The sequence below is a fragment of the Pecten maximus genome, unplaced genomic scaffold (genome assembly GCF_902652985.1).
Source record: "Pecten maximus unplaced genomic scaffold, xPecMax1.1, whole genome shotgun sequence".
Classification (NCBI taxonomy): domain Eukaryota; kingdom Metazoa; phylum Mollusca; class Bivalvia; order Pectinida; family Pectinidae; genus Pecten; species Pecten maximus.
Genome location: NW_022980786.1, coordinates 1 through 13,474, shown reverse-complemented (window position 1 = coordinate 13,474; position 13,474 = coordinate 1). Strand labels below are relative to the sequence as shown.

The 13,474-nt window shown below is 36.7% G+C and overlaps 2 protein-coding genes across 2 annotated transcripts; both read right to left on the bottom strand.

Annotated features, from left to right (window-relative positions):
- Positions 1-4,799: 4,799 nt before the first annotated feature.
- Positions 4,800-5,498, bottom strand: LOC117319700. The gene has a single exon (XM_033874465.1). It carries the CDS (start codon positions 5,496-5,498, stop codon positions 4,800-4,802), a length of 699 nt encoding a protein of 232 aa, XP_033730356.1.
- Positions 5,499-9,873: 4,375 nt separating this feature from the next.
- LOC117319699 lies at positions 9,874-10,437 on the bottom strand. Its single transcript, XM_033874464.1, has one exon. The coding sequence runs from the start codon at positions 10,435-10,437 to the stop codon at positions 9,874-9,876; it is 564 nt and encodes a 187-aa protein (XP_033730355.1).
- Positions 10,438-13,474: the final 3,037 nt, after the last annotated feature.

Sequence of the window (13,474 nt, the reverse complement as noted above, 5' to 3'; positions counted from 1 at the left end):
ATTGGAAATTTTAGAAAAATCTTTCTTCTTTTATTTATGTGAATTCATTAAAATGTTTATTGCTGAATTAACACACATTGATTACTCTCACCATCAGTTTCCCTTTTAAGTTGATCATCCCCGCCCCCAATATATTAGCTTGTATGCAATGCAAGATGGCTGACAGGCTGTCATTTTGAATTTTATAATTTTGAAGTTTCTCAGAAAGTTATTTATGGATCTTATTCAAAAGAAACATTTTAGGCTTCTGTTTTCAAATTAATAAGATCTAGAAGAAGAGAAAAGTGATTCCCAAATAAGGAATCACTTTTCTCTTCTTCTTAGGCTAAAGAACAGTCTTGTATATATGATATATATAAAATTGATATTTATATAATAATCATACAATTACATGATATCTCTGGGGGTATCTTCTTTTTGATTTGACATGATAAGTTGTGTTTGTTAGCCTATAGTAATTACTTCTGTCTCCCAGCCCTCTAATTTTGCTGCTGTCTAATAATTCTAGAATTTATTGACAAATTTACACGAAATGGGCCAGGTACAGTTCACAAAATTATGTCAAAACCCAGGGTCAAAGCTCATGAAGGTCATTAGATTGAAAGGTCAAGGTAAATTTTTTCTTTTCATCAATACAGTCAAACTTCGATGTTTCGAAGTTCAAGGGACTACAGAAAACTTCGATACAGCGGGACTTCGAATTATTCATGGTTGACAATAGATCGATGTTTTCTTGATACTGGCCATATCTGTTAACGTTACATGTCCTCAGTGTCTTCGTGTTGATCGTCGCCTGTCAGGCTCACATCGAAAAGTTTACTTAATTTATACCTCGAACACAACAAAATAAAATCTTTTCATCAATGATACCTAAGCATTTTATTAATTAAACAAAATATGTATCGGTTACAAAACACTTATATCGCGTTTAACAGATGAAACAAAAGAAGTACAATGCACACTTACGTAAGTCGTTAGGCTTTTCTGCGAAAGACACGTACGTTTACGTTATGTGCATATAAAATACGGAATGCCGATCGGTTCGAGAATGCATGATTGAATGACAAATAATCGATTTACTTGGATATTTATGTAAAAGTTTGAAACGTGACACTTTGAATATGAGTGAAGCCATCGCTAATTGTTTGTGTTTAAAATTGGTCCGGTTGTTTTACAGTTCCGAAAATTTACTCACCGATCGCTGATTTCAATGGCGGCGGAGATTATCAGAGACGACTACCGAAATGTTTTACCGGAGTGATTAAATGTCATGGCTTCTAAATACACTTTTTATCTATCAATTTGGTCTGATTATTAATAAACCCCCATGACTGGGAGTGACAACACACGCTATCGTTATCCCTATTGTCAGTCAGGGCATTTGGGGGAGAGGTGTGAAATCTTGCCGCAGGGGTCACGACAAACACCTGTCCAGTGGTCAGTACAGGTAATTTTTTTGTTCGAATCATGAGATGTGTCAATTACCTATAATATCATAGCTAACGGGTCATGAAAAAAGTTCGATTACATCGAAAACTTCGATTTATAAAATTCGAATCATACATAGTTCGTTAGTAGTGTTATATAGGTGAGAAAACTTCGGGACCAAGCAAAAAGTTCGTATACAGCGAGAAATTCGAATCACGAAGTTCGAATCATCGAGGTTTGACTGTATTTTGTTTTGCATGATGAAGCAAATTTAGTTGGAATTAAACTAGGTGTAAACTGACAAGGTCAAGGTCAAATTTTGCGTTTTTTTCACTGATTAAATATTTTGTTTCAAGGCTAAAGCAAAGTTGGTCAGAATTAAACATTATAATAATGCATGGAGTCAACTGACCAAAGGTCAAGGTCACTTGGTCAAAGGCCAAGGTCAGATTTTGTTTCAATATAATTCCAACCAATATTACTCGGTGATTTAGGCAGATGGGTTCTTGATGATTATGGGAGATATATATTATTTATTGCCTCATGATGAAATTGATGGGGTCCTTTAAATTTTCAGTGTCTAGTTAATAAATTATAATAACCCAATTAACTCTCAGCCTGTCCTAGTTATTAAGTTATTACACCGAAACCAGCATTACAATATGTAAATAGATCACTAACTGTTTTGTTTTCTTTTCTTTTTGATGGACTATAGAGTGTCAATCCCAAGAAGAACCCTGATCAGCTCCTGGAAAAATCAGTGTTCTTGCAGTATTGTCAGTCAAATCTCAAGGAAGGATCCCAGAAGAGGAACATTTACATTATTTCAGACTTTTTTCTTTCCTGTGTAACAATGCCTCAAACAGCTAACACATTTTATATAGTATACAATACAATGTGTATTAATAACAGTCCAGTTAGAGTGCTGTGTTATGCAGTAAAAATACTTAATTCTTGATGACATGTTGGTTTTATGTTTACATTAAACGGTAGTTATAATATATACTAAAGAAACATAGTGGATAATGCCTTGTACAGGAGCAGGAGTATGACAGTGTAATAGTACATGACTGCTGCATTCATCTATGGAAGGAGTCTGTTATTCGAAATAAAGCTTTCCATGAGGACGAAAAATAGTGCTTTCGTTAGTCTTTCAAGAAAATGTGCAAAGTGAAAGGAGATTTCCGTGATGTTTTATGAATAGTAATTCATTGGTCTAGAAGACATGTATTTAATAAGTATATTTCTGGATAAAAAAACATTCTGAAGCAAAATCTTTTTATGTCGAAATCTTCATCACGATAACAAAGTCAACGACTTAGCTATGTTTTTTGCTACCTATAATGAGTCACAAGTATATATCAAGAACAACAGAGAAGAACTGTTTCCAGTAAATGTCATTTTATTAAATGACGAATAACATGGCAGGCATGGTAACAACAATGTCGGCCATGCTGCCTAACATATTTACAACATAAACAGTATCTTCATATTATATACAACATAAACAATATCTTGATCTTATATAGCCAAAAAGGTGGAGCACAAAATACGCCAACAACATACAGTATTTTGATATTATTTACAACCTAAGCATAAAATACGCCTATTATATAGCCAAAAAAGTGGAGGACAAACTACGCCTGAGATGAAGTACAGCTTTTAAAAAGAAGGGTGGGATGGTGGGACAACGAAATTCCGAGCACCAGTCTTTTTGAAAATAAATATCAGAAATGATCACGTGGCATGAATCCGACTGTCTGATTGGATGTCGGATCATGTGTGGGTGTACTTGGTTCCCCTCCATCGTGGTCATGATCGTATTACCGTCATCGGTTACGGGTTTATTTTGTTTGTGGGAGAACTCGATTTACTTCAGCCGTGTTATATAAGTAATCACTCCATTAATTTGGCTACTTAAATTACACACATACATAATATTACGATGTACAACATAAATTTATTTATTTGCATAAATTGTATTATGTCGAAATCTTCATCACGATAACAAAGTCACGACTTAGCTATGTTTTTGCTACTATAATGAGTCACAAGCTATATATCAAGAACAACAGAGAAGAAGGTTTCCAGTAAATGTCATTTTATTAAATGACGAATAACATGGCAGGCATTGGTAACAACAATGTCGGCCATGCTGCCTAAACATATTTACAACATAAACAGTATCTTCATATTATATACAACATAAACAATATCTTGATCTTATATAGCCAAAAAGGTGGAGCACAAAATACGCCACAGGACTGTAATGATTTGGGTCATTTCAGGCCCGCGCCACCAAGTCGTGACTGACATATCGTGTCCCAAGAGATTGATTTCGTTTCAATTGAAAGGTATTTCCTAGGAATATATTGGGTATAATGGACAGTATGCATGAGTTATGAGTTAAAATGCAAAACTTTGTTAATATATCCCTACATAAATCAAATTAGTGTTATAATGATGTATCCTTTACAGAGCGTAAAATGTTTTGTATAACTTAATTATAAAACCACACACACACCACACACACACACACATAATATATATATAAACATGTAAAATGTACATAATGCCAAGTAAAGAGCAGGCAAATCCTGTCCTCTTAAGTTCATCATCTTTAGAGCGGGCAAACCCTTACCTCTTAAGTTAATCATCCTAGTGATTAGAGCAGGCACACCTGGACTTCATAAGTTAATCGTCCTAAGGTAAGAGCAGGCAAACCCTGACCTCTTAAATTCACCCTCTTAAGGTAAGGGCAGGAAAACCCTGACCTCCTAAGTTCATCATTCTAAGTTAGAGCAGGCCAAACCCTGACCTCTTAAGTTCATCATTCTAAGTTAAGAGCAGGCAAACCCTGACCTCTTAAGTTCATCATCCTAAGGTAAGAGCAGGCAACCCCTGACCTCATAAGTTCATCATTCTAAGTTAAGAGCAGGCAAGCCCTGACCTCTTAAATTCATCCTCTTAAGGTAAGAGCAGGCAAACCCTGACCTCATAAGTTCATCATTCTAAGTTAAGGCAGGCAAACCCTGACCTCTTAAGTTTATCATCCTAAGTTAAGAGCAGGCAAACCCTGACCTCTTATGTTCATCATCCTAAGGTAAGAGCAGGCAAACCCTGACCTCTTATGTTCATCATCCTAAGGTAAGAGCAGGCAAACCCTGGCCTCTTAAGTTCATCATTCTAAGGTAAGAGCAGGCAAACCCTGACCTCTTAAATTTATCATTCTAGTGTAAGAGCAGGCAAACCCTGACCTCCTAAGTCCCTCATATTAAGATTAAAGCAAGCAGACCTTGATCTTATAACTTTGAAGCTCCTAATTAGATAAGAGCAGGCAAACCCTGACCTCCTTACTTAAACCCTTTAAGTTATAAGTTCACATCTTTATAAGCTAAATGCCTTAATACGAATGTATCTTTGGACAGCATTGAGTTCCAGCGGCCAAGTCTCTGAATAATGTTTTCAGAACAGCCCATTTTGGCAGCTTCTGTTGCAGCCCCAATTCGAAAGCTATGGCCCTTATACAAGGATGTATCCAGTCCCACAAAATGTATTGCTTGATTGAGGTGTTGCGTTACAAAAGCATAAGTGACTGGTGAACCATTAGCCATCTGGAAGAAGGGGCCATCCGTATGAACAAAGGCATTTACATATTGTTGAACCGCTCTCACTGGGCAGTATTTTGATAAACCATTCTTTGACACCAGATGTAATGAAATAGGATGATGATCTACCTGGGTTTTGGAGTGTCGTAAAATCATCTTGACCGACGGTGTTTGGGATTCTGATGACATGAGTATGACATCTGATCTTTGTAAGACCTTGTTTGATTCTGCGTAAGACTTGCATACAAGTTCACCTAGACGCATAAATGCACTAAAGGCAAGCAGAAATATTGTGCGTAAAAGTATACGAACAAGTGGATCATCGACAGTGGCTTCTAAGGCATTGATTATCTTATACAGGATATCTTTTGTAATTGGGAGCCTTGAGTCACTCTTCCCTGCCATATTATGACACCCCTTCAACATTTTCCTTATCAGGAAGGAGTGAGTCATGTCTTCCATGTTAAGCAGCTTATGTACATAACTAAGGGCTGAAACATGGGTGGCAATGCTAGCTGGGCTGTACTTACTATTGAATAAATGAACCACAAAATTACCTACTATCTGTATTGGTAATGGTAACGAGATAGGAGTTGGCCATATAAACTGTTCAAGCAGTTGCCAGCTGCGTAGATATGAAGTCTTTGTCCTATCTGCTGTTGCTGCCGACAGCAACTGTAACACTTCCGGTGTGAGATCTAGAGTCCCTGTAGATGTAGAGGGACCATTGTAGGATTTTGATTTAGCCAGGGTGCTTGCCTTCGAGCTTCCTGGAATTTGAAACGAGAGAGACTATCAGCTATGATATTTTGTTTTCCTGGAACATGAGCTGATCTGAAATATATATTGTAGCGTAATGCAGTGACCACTAAGCGCCTTACTAACTTCATTAAAGTTGGTTCGCGACAAGACTGTTTATTGATTACTTGTACGACTGCTTGATTGTCAGACATAAATACTATCCTCTGGTTTTCTAATTGTCCTCCCCAAATCTCTAATGCTAGTACAATTGGAAACAATTCCTTTATTGTGATTGCTAATGGCGCCATGCTGCTTGACCAGTGTATAGCAAACCAATTACTCCCCAGGACCCCCGCACACCCTAGACTACCTGATGCATCTGTGTACATCTTGAGGTGTTTTGAAGTTAGCCATGTATCATTTAGGAAAACTGATTTTCCATTGAAATTGTCAAGAAAACTAGCCCATGCTTTCAGATCTGCACGCGCTTCCATGTTCAATCGTATGAAATGTAGAGGATTGCATGTTTTTGAGGTTAAATCAATCAGACGACGTAGGAATGCACGGCCAGGACAGACAACTGCACAAGCAAAGTTTAGAAGACCTATCAAGGACTGTAACTCTCTTAACAAAACTTTTTTCCTAACTTGCATATTGTGTATAGCTCTTCGCATTTTTTCGAGTTTATCTGTTGGTAACCTACACTCCATTTTGACTGAGTCTACTTCAAATCCATAAATGGTGAGAACTGTAGTGGGACCTTCTGTTTTGTCTTCTTTGATCGGAACCCCCACCCTCTTACATAAAGATAAAAATGTATTTAGATCTTTGCTACACTTGTCATTATTTGGGGGACCTACAAACAGGAAATCATCCAGAATATGTGACATACCAGCAGCTTGGTACTTCTCTATCATAATCCACTGCAGTGCGTTGCTTAGTAATTCAAATATCTGACAGGAACTACTAGCACCCATTGGTAGGCAGCGGTCATAGTAGAACCTATTTTTCCATGTAAAGCCTAAGAGGCGATAGTTATTAGGATGTACCGGAATTATGCGAAAGGCATCTTCGATATCCGTTTTTGCTAAGAAACAACCTTTGCCAAATTTTTTCACCAGGGAAATAACATTATCAATGTTATCGTACGTAACTTTTGACTTTTGTGATGGAATCCCTTCATTAATTGAATTCCCTTCTGGAAATGACAAATCATGAATCAGTCTAAATTTCCCTGGGACAGCTTTTGGAATAAGCCCTAAAGGAGAACAAATAAAAGGATCGAATGGGGGCTGTATAAATGGGCCTTGAATTCTTTGTAACTTTAATTCTTTGTGAATCTTTTCAGACACAGCTGTCAAGTTATCTCTAACTGATTTATGATTTTTGGAATGAAGAATATTTGGGTCCCCTTCAAAACCTATCGAGAAACCTTGAGAAAATCCCAATATCAATTGGGATTTAAAATAAGGGTCATAACCCTCTAATTCCTTCTCAAGAATGTCATATTTAACTGGTGTGGGAAGGATTGACTGATGAGGTTTTTTGCCCTGATGAGGATTGTTTACTTTTGTAACATTTTGTTTTGGTGTGGTTTCCGAAACAGATCTGACAAAGATGTTTAAATTTGCATGGGGATGATGTACATGGCATCCCTCTGTTGTAGGCAAAACAAACTTTTGGACGAAATGGCCGCTGTCCATTTTGTTGACGTTTGCCCGATTGTTGGGGTTGGCCACGAAAAGGCTTTTGGTTGGCTGCCTTTGTATAGAGTTCATCTATTGGCTTTTGCCATGGTGGACGGTGAGCTAGCCTAAGACGACGAAAAGATTCATCGTACTGACGCCATGCCACATCCCCATGGTTAGCTGCCATCTCTTGGATAGTTGTGGCATATTTCAACAGATTTGCTGCTTCTTCTGGTGATTTTACAATATATATGGCAATGAATGTATTGAAACATGTAGTCCATTGTTCAATTGACAATGGTTCTTTTTGTGTTTTGCCTGGATTAATATTGAATGAGCCTGCTGTGATATTTACAGCGACTGGCTCCTCAGTATAATTTGGGAGTAATATTTTTAAGTCAATATATTCTTCCCCCCAGATCTTATTTCTAATTCTATCCGAGATACCTGCTCCTAACGGGATGCCTGCTGATAGATCGATTGACCTTATAGCAGAAGAATCTGGGTTATTCGACACACACTCACCCTTATTTCCAAATAAATTTTCTAATAACGTCATAATGGGTGATGGGTTACAATCGTTTGTAACTGGCGTCGTATTCCTAGGCTCCGAGATTGCCCGAGGGTTGGAAACTGATGATCCAGCACAACTAGCATTTGTCTGGCTCTGGATATTTGTGTCTGTCCCAGTTGGTATCACAATCTCGTGCTCTTCCCCAACAACATTCGAAGTCTGCAGTGACGCCTGTTGTTGCGAGTTCATTTGCCGTAACATGGCTGCCGCAAGTTTGTCATAGTCAATGTGACTGTCCGATGATTGTTGTGGTTCAGTGGCTGGTGTTGTTGTGGACTTCCTCTTTTTTGCATTGGCAGGACCAGTACTAGTGGACACTTTGTCTGTTGGAGCTGGTAGGGTTTTCGGAGAAAGCTTTCCTTTTAGGGGCCATTCTCTTTATGCTGCAAAAATTATAGAAGAACCAAGAATCTTGAACTAGGGATACATTTCCACAATATTGTGTGAAATGAAATTAACCTGTACTTATGCACCTGCTGACACCCCAATGATGTAATACTGTACACCAAATAAACTTTTTTTTTTTTTTTTTTTTTTATATTGTACCTCTGGTATCCATTAGATATACACTAACAATGGAAAAATGACACCTTGGTACTAAAGTGACCGGTGAATGTGTAGATAAAACCAAATGTTTACTGATTTGCATTCCTTTTGTCACTCTGTAACTTAATCTTATCTCACTTACCTAAAATTGTCTCATATTGTAAGTCAAGTGCATATAAAGTACACAATCTACATTACCAAATAATGTGAATTGTCAATTTAGTGTAATTCTGACCCTTATAGATATATATCCAACATTGGTACATGATATTGCCAATTCATATTGTACCTCTCAGTCTATATGTATTATGTACAACATGTATACTATGCATGTACATCAATCACTTGTGAAGATAGTGCAACAACTACCTAGTATATATATCAATAACCATACATTGGTATAAGATTTGTATTTCATCATGGGTCTATAAGAAACACTAACTATGGTTTGGTGCAGCCCTGTAACTTTTACCATATTGTAAAATTAATGTACAAGCTAGACTGACCATAATTATATATGTAAACAAGTGCTATGCTGTACGTACATGCACCAAGTTGTAAACAACTTGCATTGTCAACTAGCTACACTCACCATAAATTTTGGTGCAATACTATACACCGAGCTGTAAATATACTTGTCAACAAGTTACACTCACCATATATTTTGGTGCAATACTATACACCGCATGTGACATAATTATATATGTAAACTTGTGCAATACTGTACACTGAGTTGTACACATACTTGTCAACATGCTACACTCACCATATATTTTGGTGCAATACTATACACCGTGTGTGACATAATCATATATGTAAACTCATGCAATACTGTACACTGAGTTGTACACATACTTATCAACAAGCCACTCATCACATAGTTTGGTGCAATACTATACACCGCGTGTAAAAATTACGGTCAACCAGCTGGCCGCACTCACCATGGATTGGTGTAATACTGTACACCATGTGTAAAATTAAATGACAACAATTAAATAAAGATACCCTATTGACCATGAATTGGTGCAATGTTGTACAAATACTGTACAATATTGTCAAAAAGCTATGTATATCAGATATATATATATAGCTAGTAAGTAAAAAAGGACAAGTGTGCATAAAGCTTTACCCTGTGATTTGTGTACTAAAAGTATGCTTCAACTGTATAAATATAGGATAATATAATCACATTTGTGTTGTTTTTTACACTTCAACCCATAAACAAGGGCAACACACATCAGGTAAACTGTTACATTAAGTATACAATTATAAACAGTACCTGATTATTTTAATTGAATTGTTTTGAAGCTGTTAGAATTGCAGCCTTGACACTTTGGAGGTATTTCCTCTGTGCAGTTGGATTCAGATGGACCCCATCTTTCTTCAGGAAGGACAGGTCTCGTTTCCAAAATCCACCTCTGTGCTGCCAGAAGGTGATCCGCCTACTTGTTTTAGTGCCCTGTGCTAGTAGTTGGTTGGCCCCGATGACTTTGTCATTGTATGTTTTCCCAGATACTCTGGGGTCTCTCCAAAACAACTGTCCGATGATAACAGATTTTGCTTTGTTTACCAGTAACAAGGCGTTTACAAGTTCGAGAATCCTTTGTACTAAGACGAATGGGGAAATATTGCCAAGATCATTTCCTCCTATTTGTAAGAAGACAATATCTGGGGAGTGAAATGCGAGGAGCTCATTTTTTGACTTCAGTTTTTCTAGGGTCAGACCTCCTTTTGCTCGGAATGTTATTTTAAATTGTTCCTTTGATAATCTTAAATTGTGGAATGCAGATTCCTGTTCTGTTAGTTCACGTAAACGGCGTATAAAGGAATGTCCTAGAATAACCACATTCATGCCACGTGCCTTTGTTTACATTCAACAGGTCGGAGTTCGTTAGTGACGCGGTCGTGACCTACTTAGCCATCATAAACACCGCTGCCACAGTCAGCCTTTGCATAAAGTGTTCACTGTCTTAACACGGCATTGTACAGTTCAAAACAGGTCATTGACCTCACGATCACATCAATGAATATGTTATTCAACTTATGCAATATCACTTACTGATAAAATCTTCACTTTTTAACTCAAAAAGCACATTTTCCACAACGAAATTCCGAGCACCAGTCTTTTGAAAGTAAATATCAGAAATGATCACGTGGCATGAATCCGACTGTCTGATTGGATGTCGGATCATGTGTGGGTGTACTTGGTTCCCCTCCATCGTGTCATGATCGTATTACCGTCATCGGTTACGGGTTTATTTTGTTTGTGGGAGAACTCGATTTACTTCAGCCGTGTTATATAAGTAATCACTCCATTAATTTGGCTACTTAAATTACACACATACATAATATTACGATGTACAACATAAATTTATTATTTGCATAAATTGTATTTATATTTTTCTGCACACCTTTTCCATACTTTTTCTGTAACTTTTCTATACCTTTTTTGTACCTTTTCAGTACCTTTTTCATACCTTTTTAGTACTTTTTTGTAACTTTTTAGTACCTAGAAAAAGTTATAACTTTTTTGTACCTTTTTCATACCTTTATAGTACCTAGAAAAAGTTATAACTTTTTTTAAACTTTTTTGTACCTTTTTTATACCTTTTTAGTACCTTTTTTGTAACTTTTTAGTACCTAGAAAAAGTTATAACTTTTCTTTTAACTTTTTAGTACCTAGAAAAAGTTATAACTTTTTTGTACCTTTTTCATACCTTTTCTGTACCTTTTTAGTACCTAGAAAAAGTTATAACTTTTTTGTACCTTTTCTGTACCTTTTCTGTACCTTTTTAGTACCTAGAAAAAGTTATAACTTTTTTTTAACTTTTTAGTACCTAAATTATACCTATTTTTGTGTGAAATGTAACTTTTTTATACCTTTTTTGTACCTTTTTTATACCTTTTTTGTACCTAATAAAAGTTATAACTTTTTTTAGGTACAGAAAAGTTATCAAAAGTTATAACTTTTTAGTACTAGATTGGAACCGCTGTTTAAAACATGGTTCCAATCTAGCATCAAAGTTATAACTTTTTTGTACCTAAAAAAGTATAACTTTTTTGTACCTTTTTTTGGTATGGGTAGCCTGTGCTGGTAGAGAATATGTTCAAACATTTAGGATTAGTTGAGTTATCTCCCTGTCCTCCCAATACTGTACTGTTAAAACTTGGCTTGGATAGTGAGCATGCTGTCCATGGTCTTGCTTGGCTGCACATCACTGACTTAAGCACATTGTTTTCTTAAATCAAACACCCTCTCCCTTATGAAAACACACATTGAAACTTTGCACATCTGCCATGTCAAAAGTTTTGCTCTTCTCTAACACTCATCAGTTGACAGAGTTAAGTTTAATTCTGACACTGGCACCATTTGCAATATATAAACCAATGCTTCATACTTTGAAAGTCATTCACTTTAACGTACACTATCAAGTAAGACATCAGTGGGAGACAATAAGGTAAGTCTTTCTGTTTCTTAACATAATGCATTCCTATATTCACCAACATCAGCACTTAAAAGCCTGTGTTAATATAAGTCAGAATCATCTCCCAATATGGACAAGGTTGTTACTACTATGCTGTTAAACTTTCCCTTTCCTAGTACTTGCTATGTCTGATGTGTAACCAATGATTAGCCACTAGCCTGTGCTGGTAAAGGAATGGTATCATTTTCCCACTAACATTCATTTCTACCATTCAGATTTGATAACGGTCATCCATACAATCTGCCTGACTTTTTCCTAGTACAGTGGAACTTCGTTAACTCGAACTCGGATAACTCGAATACCCCGCTTAACTCGAAGTACCTCGCCGGTCCCGGCCGAATTCTCTCTTTATCTTAGTAAAAAAAACTCGGATAATTCGAATTCGGATAACTCGAAAAACTCGGATAATACGAAGTAAAAATTTGGTCCCAACAATAAAAATCCTACTTGAAATGTTCGAATAAGTCGAAGTATAATTTTCGTCGATCGGTGGCAAACGCCGACATTTTTTAAGAGCTAAATTCCGTTTGTAATACTGAACATATCGGCGCTACTAACCTACATGCTATTATAAGTGTTTCATAAATTCATAAAAGAAATTGTCGGTTGAATCTTTATAACAACAAGTCTTGGTGATAAAAAGTACTGCTTTACTTACATCAGGTAATTTCCCAAGGCGGTCGCCGATATCAGTACACACGATAGTCAACAACTCATCTACCCGTTCGCTCAAGCGGAACTAATCTCTGACACACCGGTAGATCTACCCGGCTGATGTTTTTACAGGTGTAGAAATGACACAGTCACCGGCGCCTATTAAATCTTTAAACTGCTGAAACAATAGCGTAATTACTGCCGGGGTGTTCAGAGTACAACTGTAACGGTCAGTGCTGTCTATTAAATCGGATAAAACGCCAACTCAGTTACAGTAACATTTATATGCACATGCGCAGCCCAACTTCCGGTGCTAATACACATGGAAATGGTGTGGTTATCATAAAAAGTAAGTAGGCCGATCAAACAGTATTTATATATGTCCAATAAAAGTTAATGGTTCTGTTACGTTTTGTATGCAATCTGTGTTAAACTTAAACGGTTATTTGTTTTGACATTAATAACTTGTTATTTTGTCGAATTCCGTTTTATCGTTTACCTTTTGCAAACATGACTTGCCACATCAGATCGTTATTGAAGTGACTAAGTGAAAGAAACTTTATCGTGACTGTATATCGGCAAAACTACACCAAATTACAAGTGACATAACGAAACATTACATATATATTTACATGTATTGACCAGTCTTCACACTAAACTGATGCGAGACGAGTTAATGTTAATAATGTTGACATATTGAACAAGTTTCACCAAAACGTAACTGTATGCAGACGAATTTTGTCTATAGAT

Coding starts and splice junctions, on each gene's coding strand:
- LOC117319700 (XM_033874465.1), bottom strand. CDS start 5,498: ATGGAAGACATGACTCACTCCTTCCTGATAAGGAAAATGTTGAAGGGG.
- LOC117319699 (XM_033874464.1), bottom strand. CDS start 10,437: ATGAATGTGGTTATTCTAGGACATTCCTTTATACGCCGTTTACGTGAA.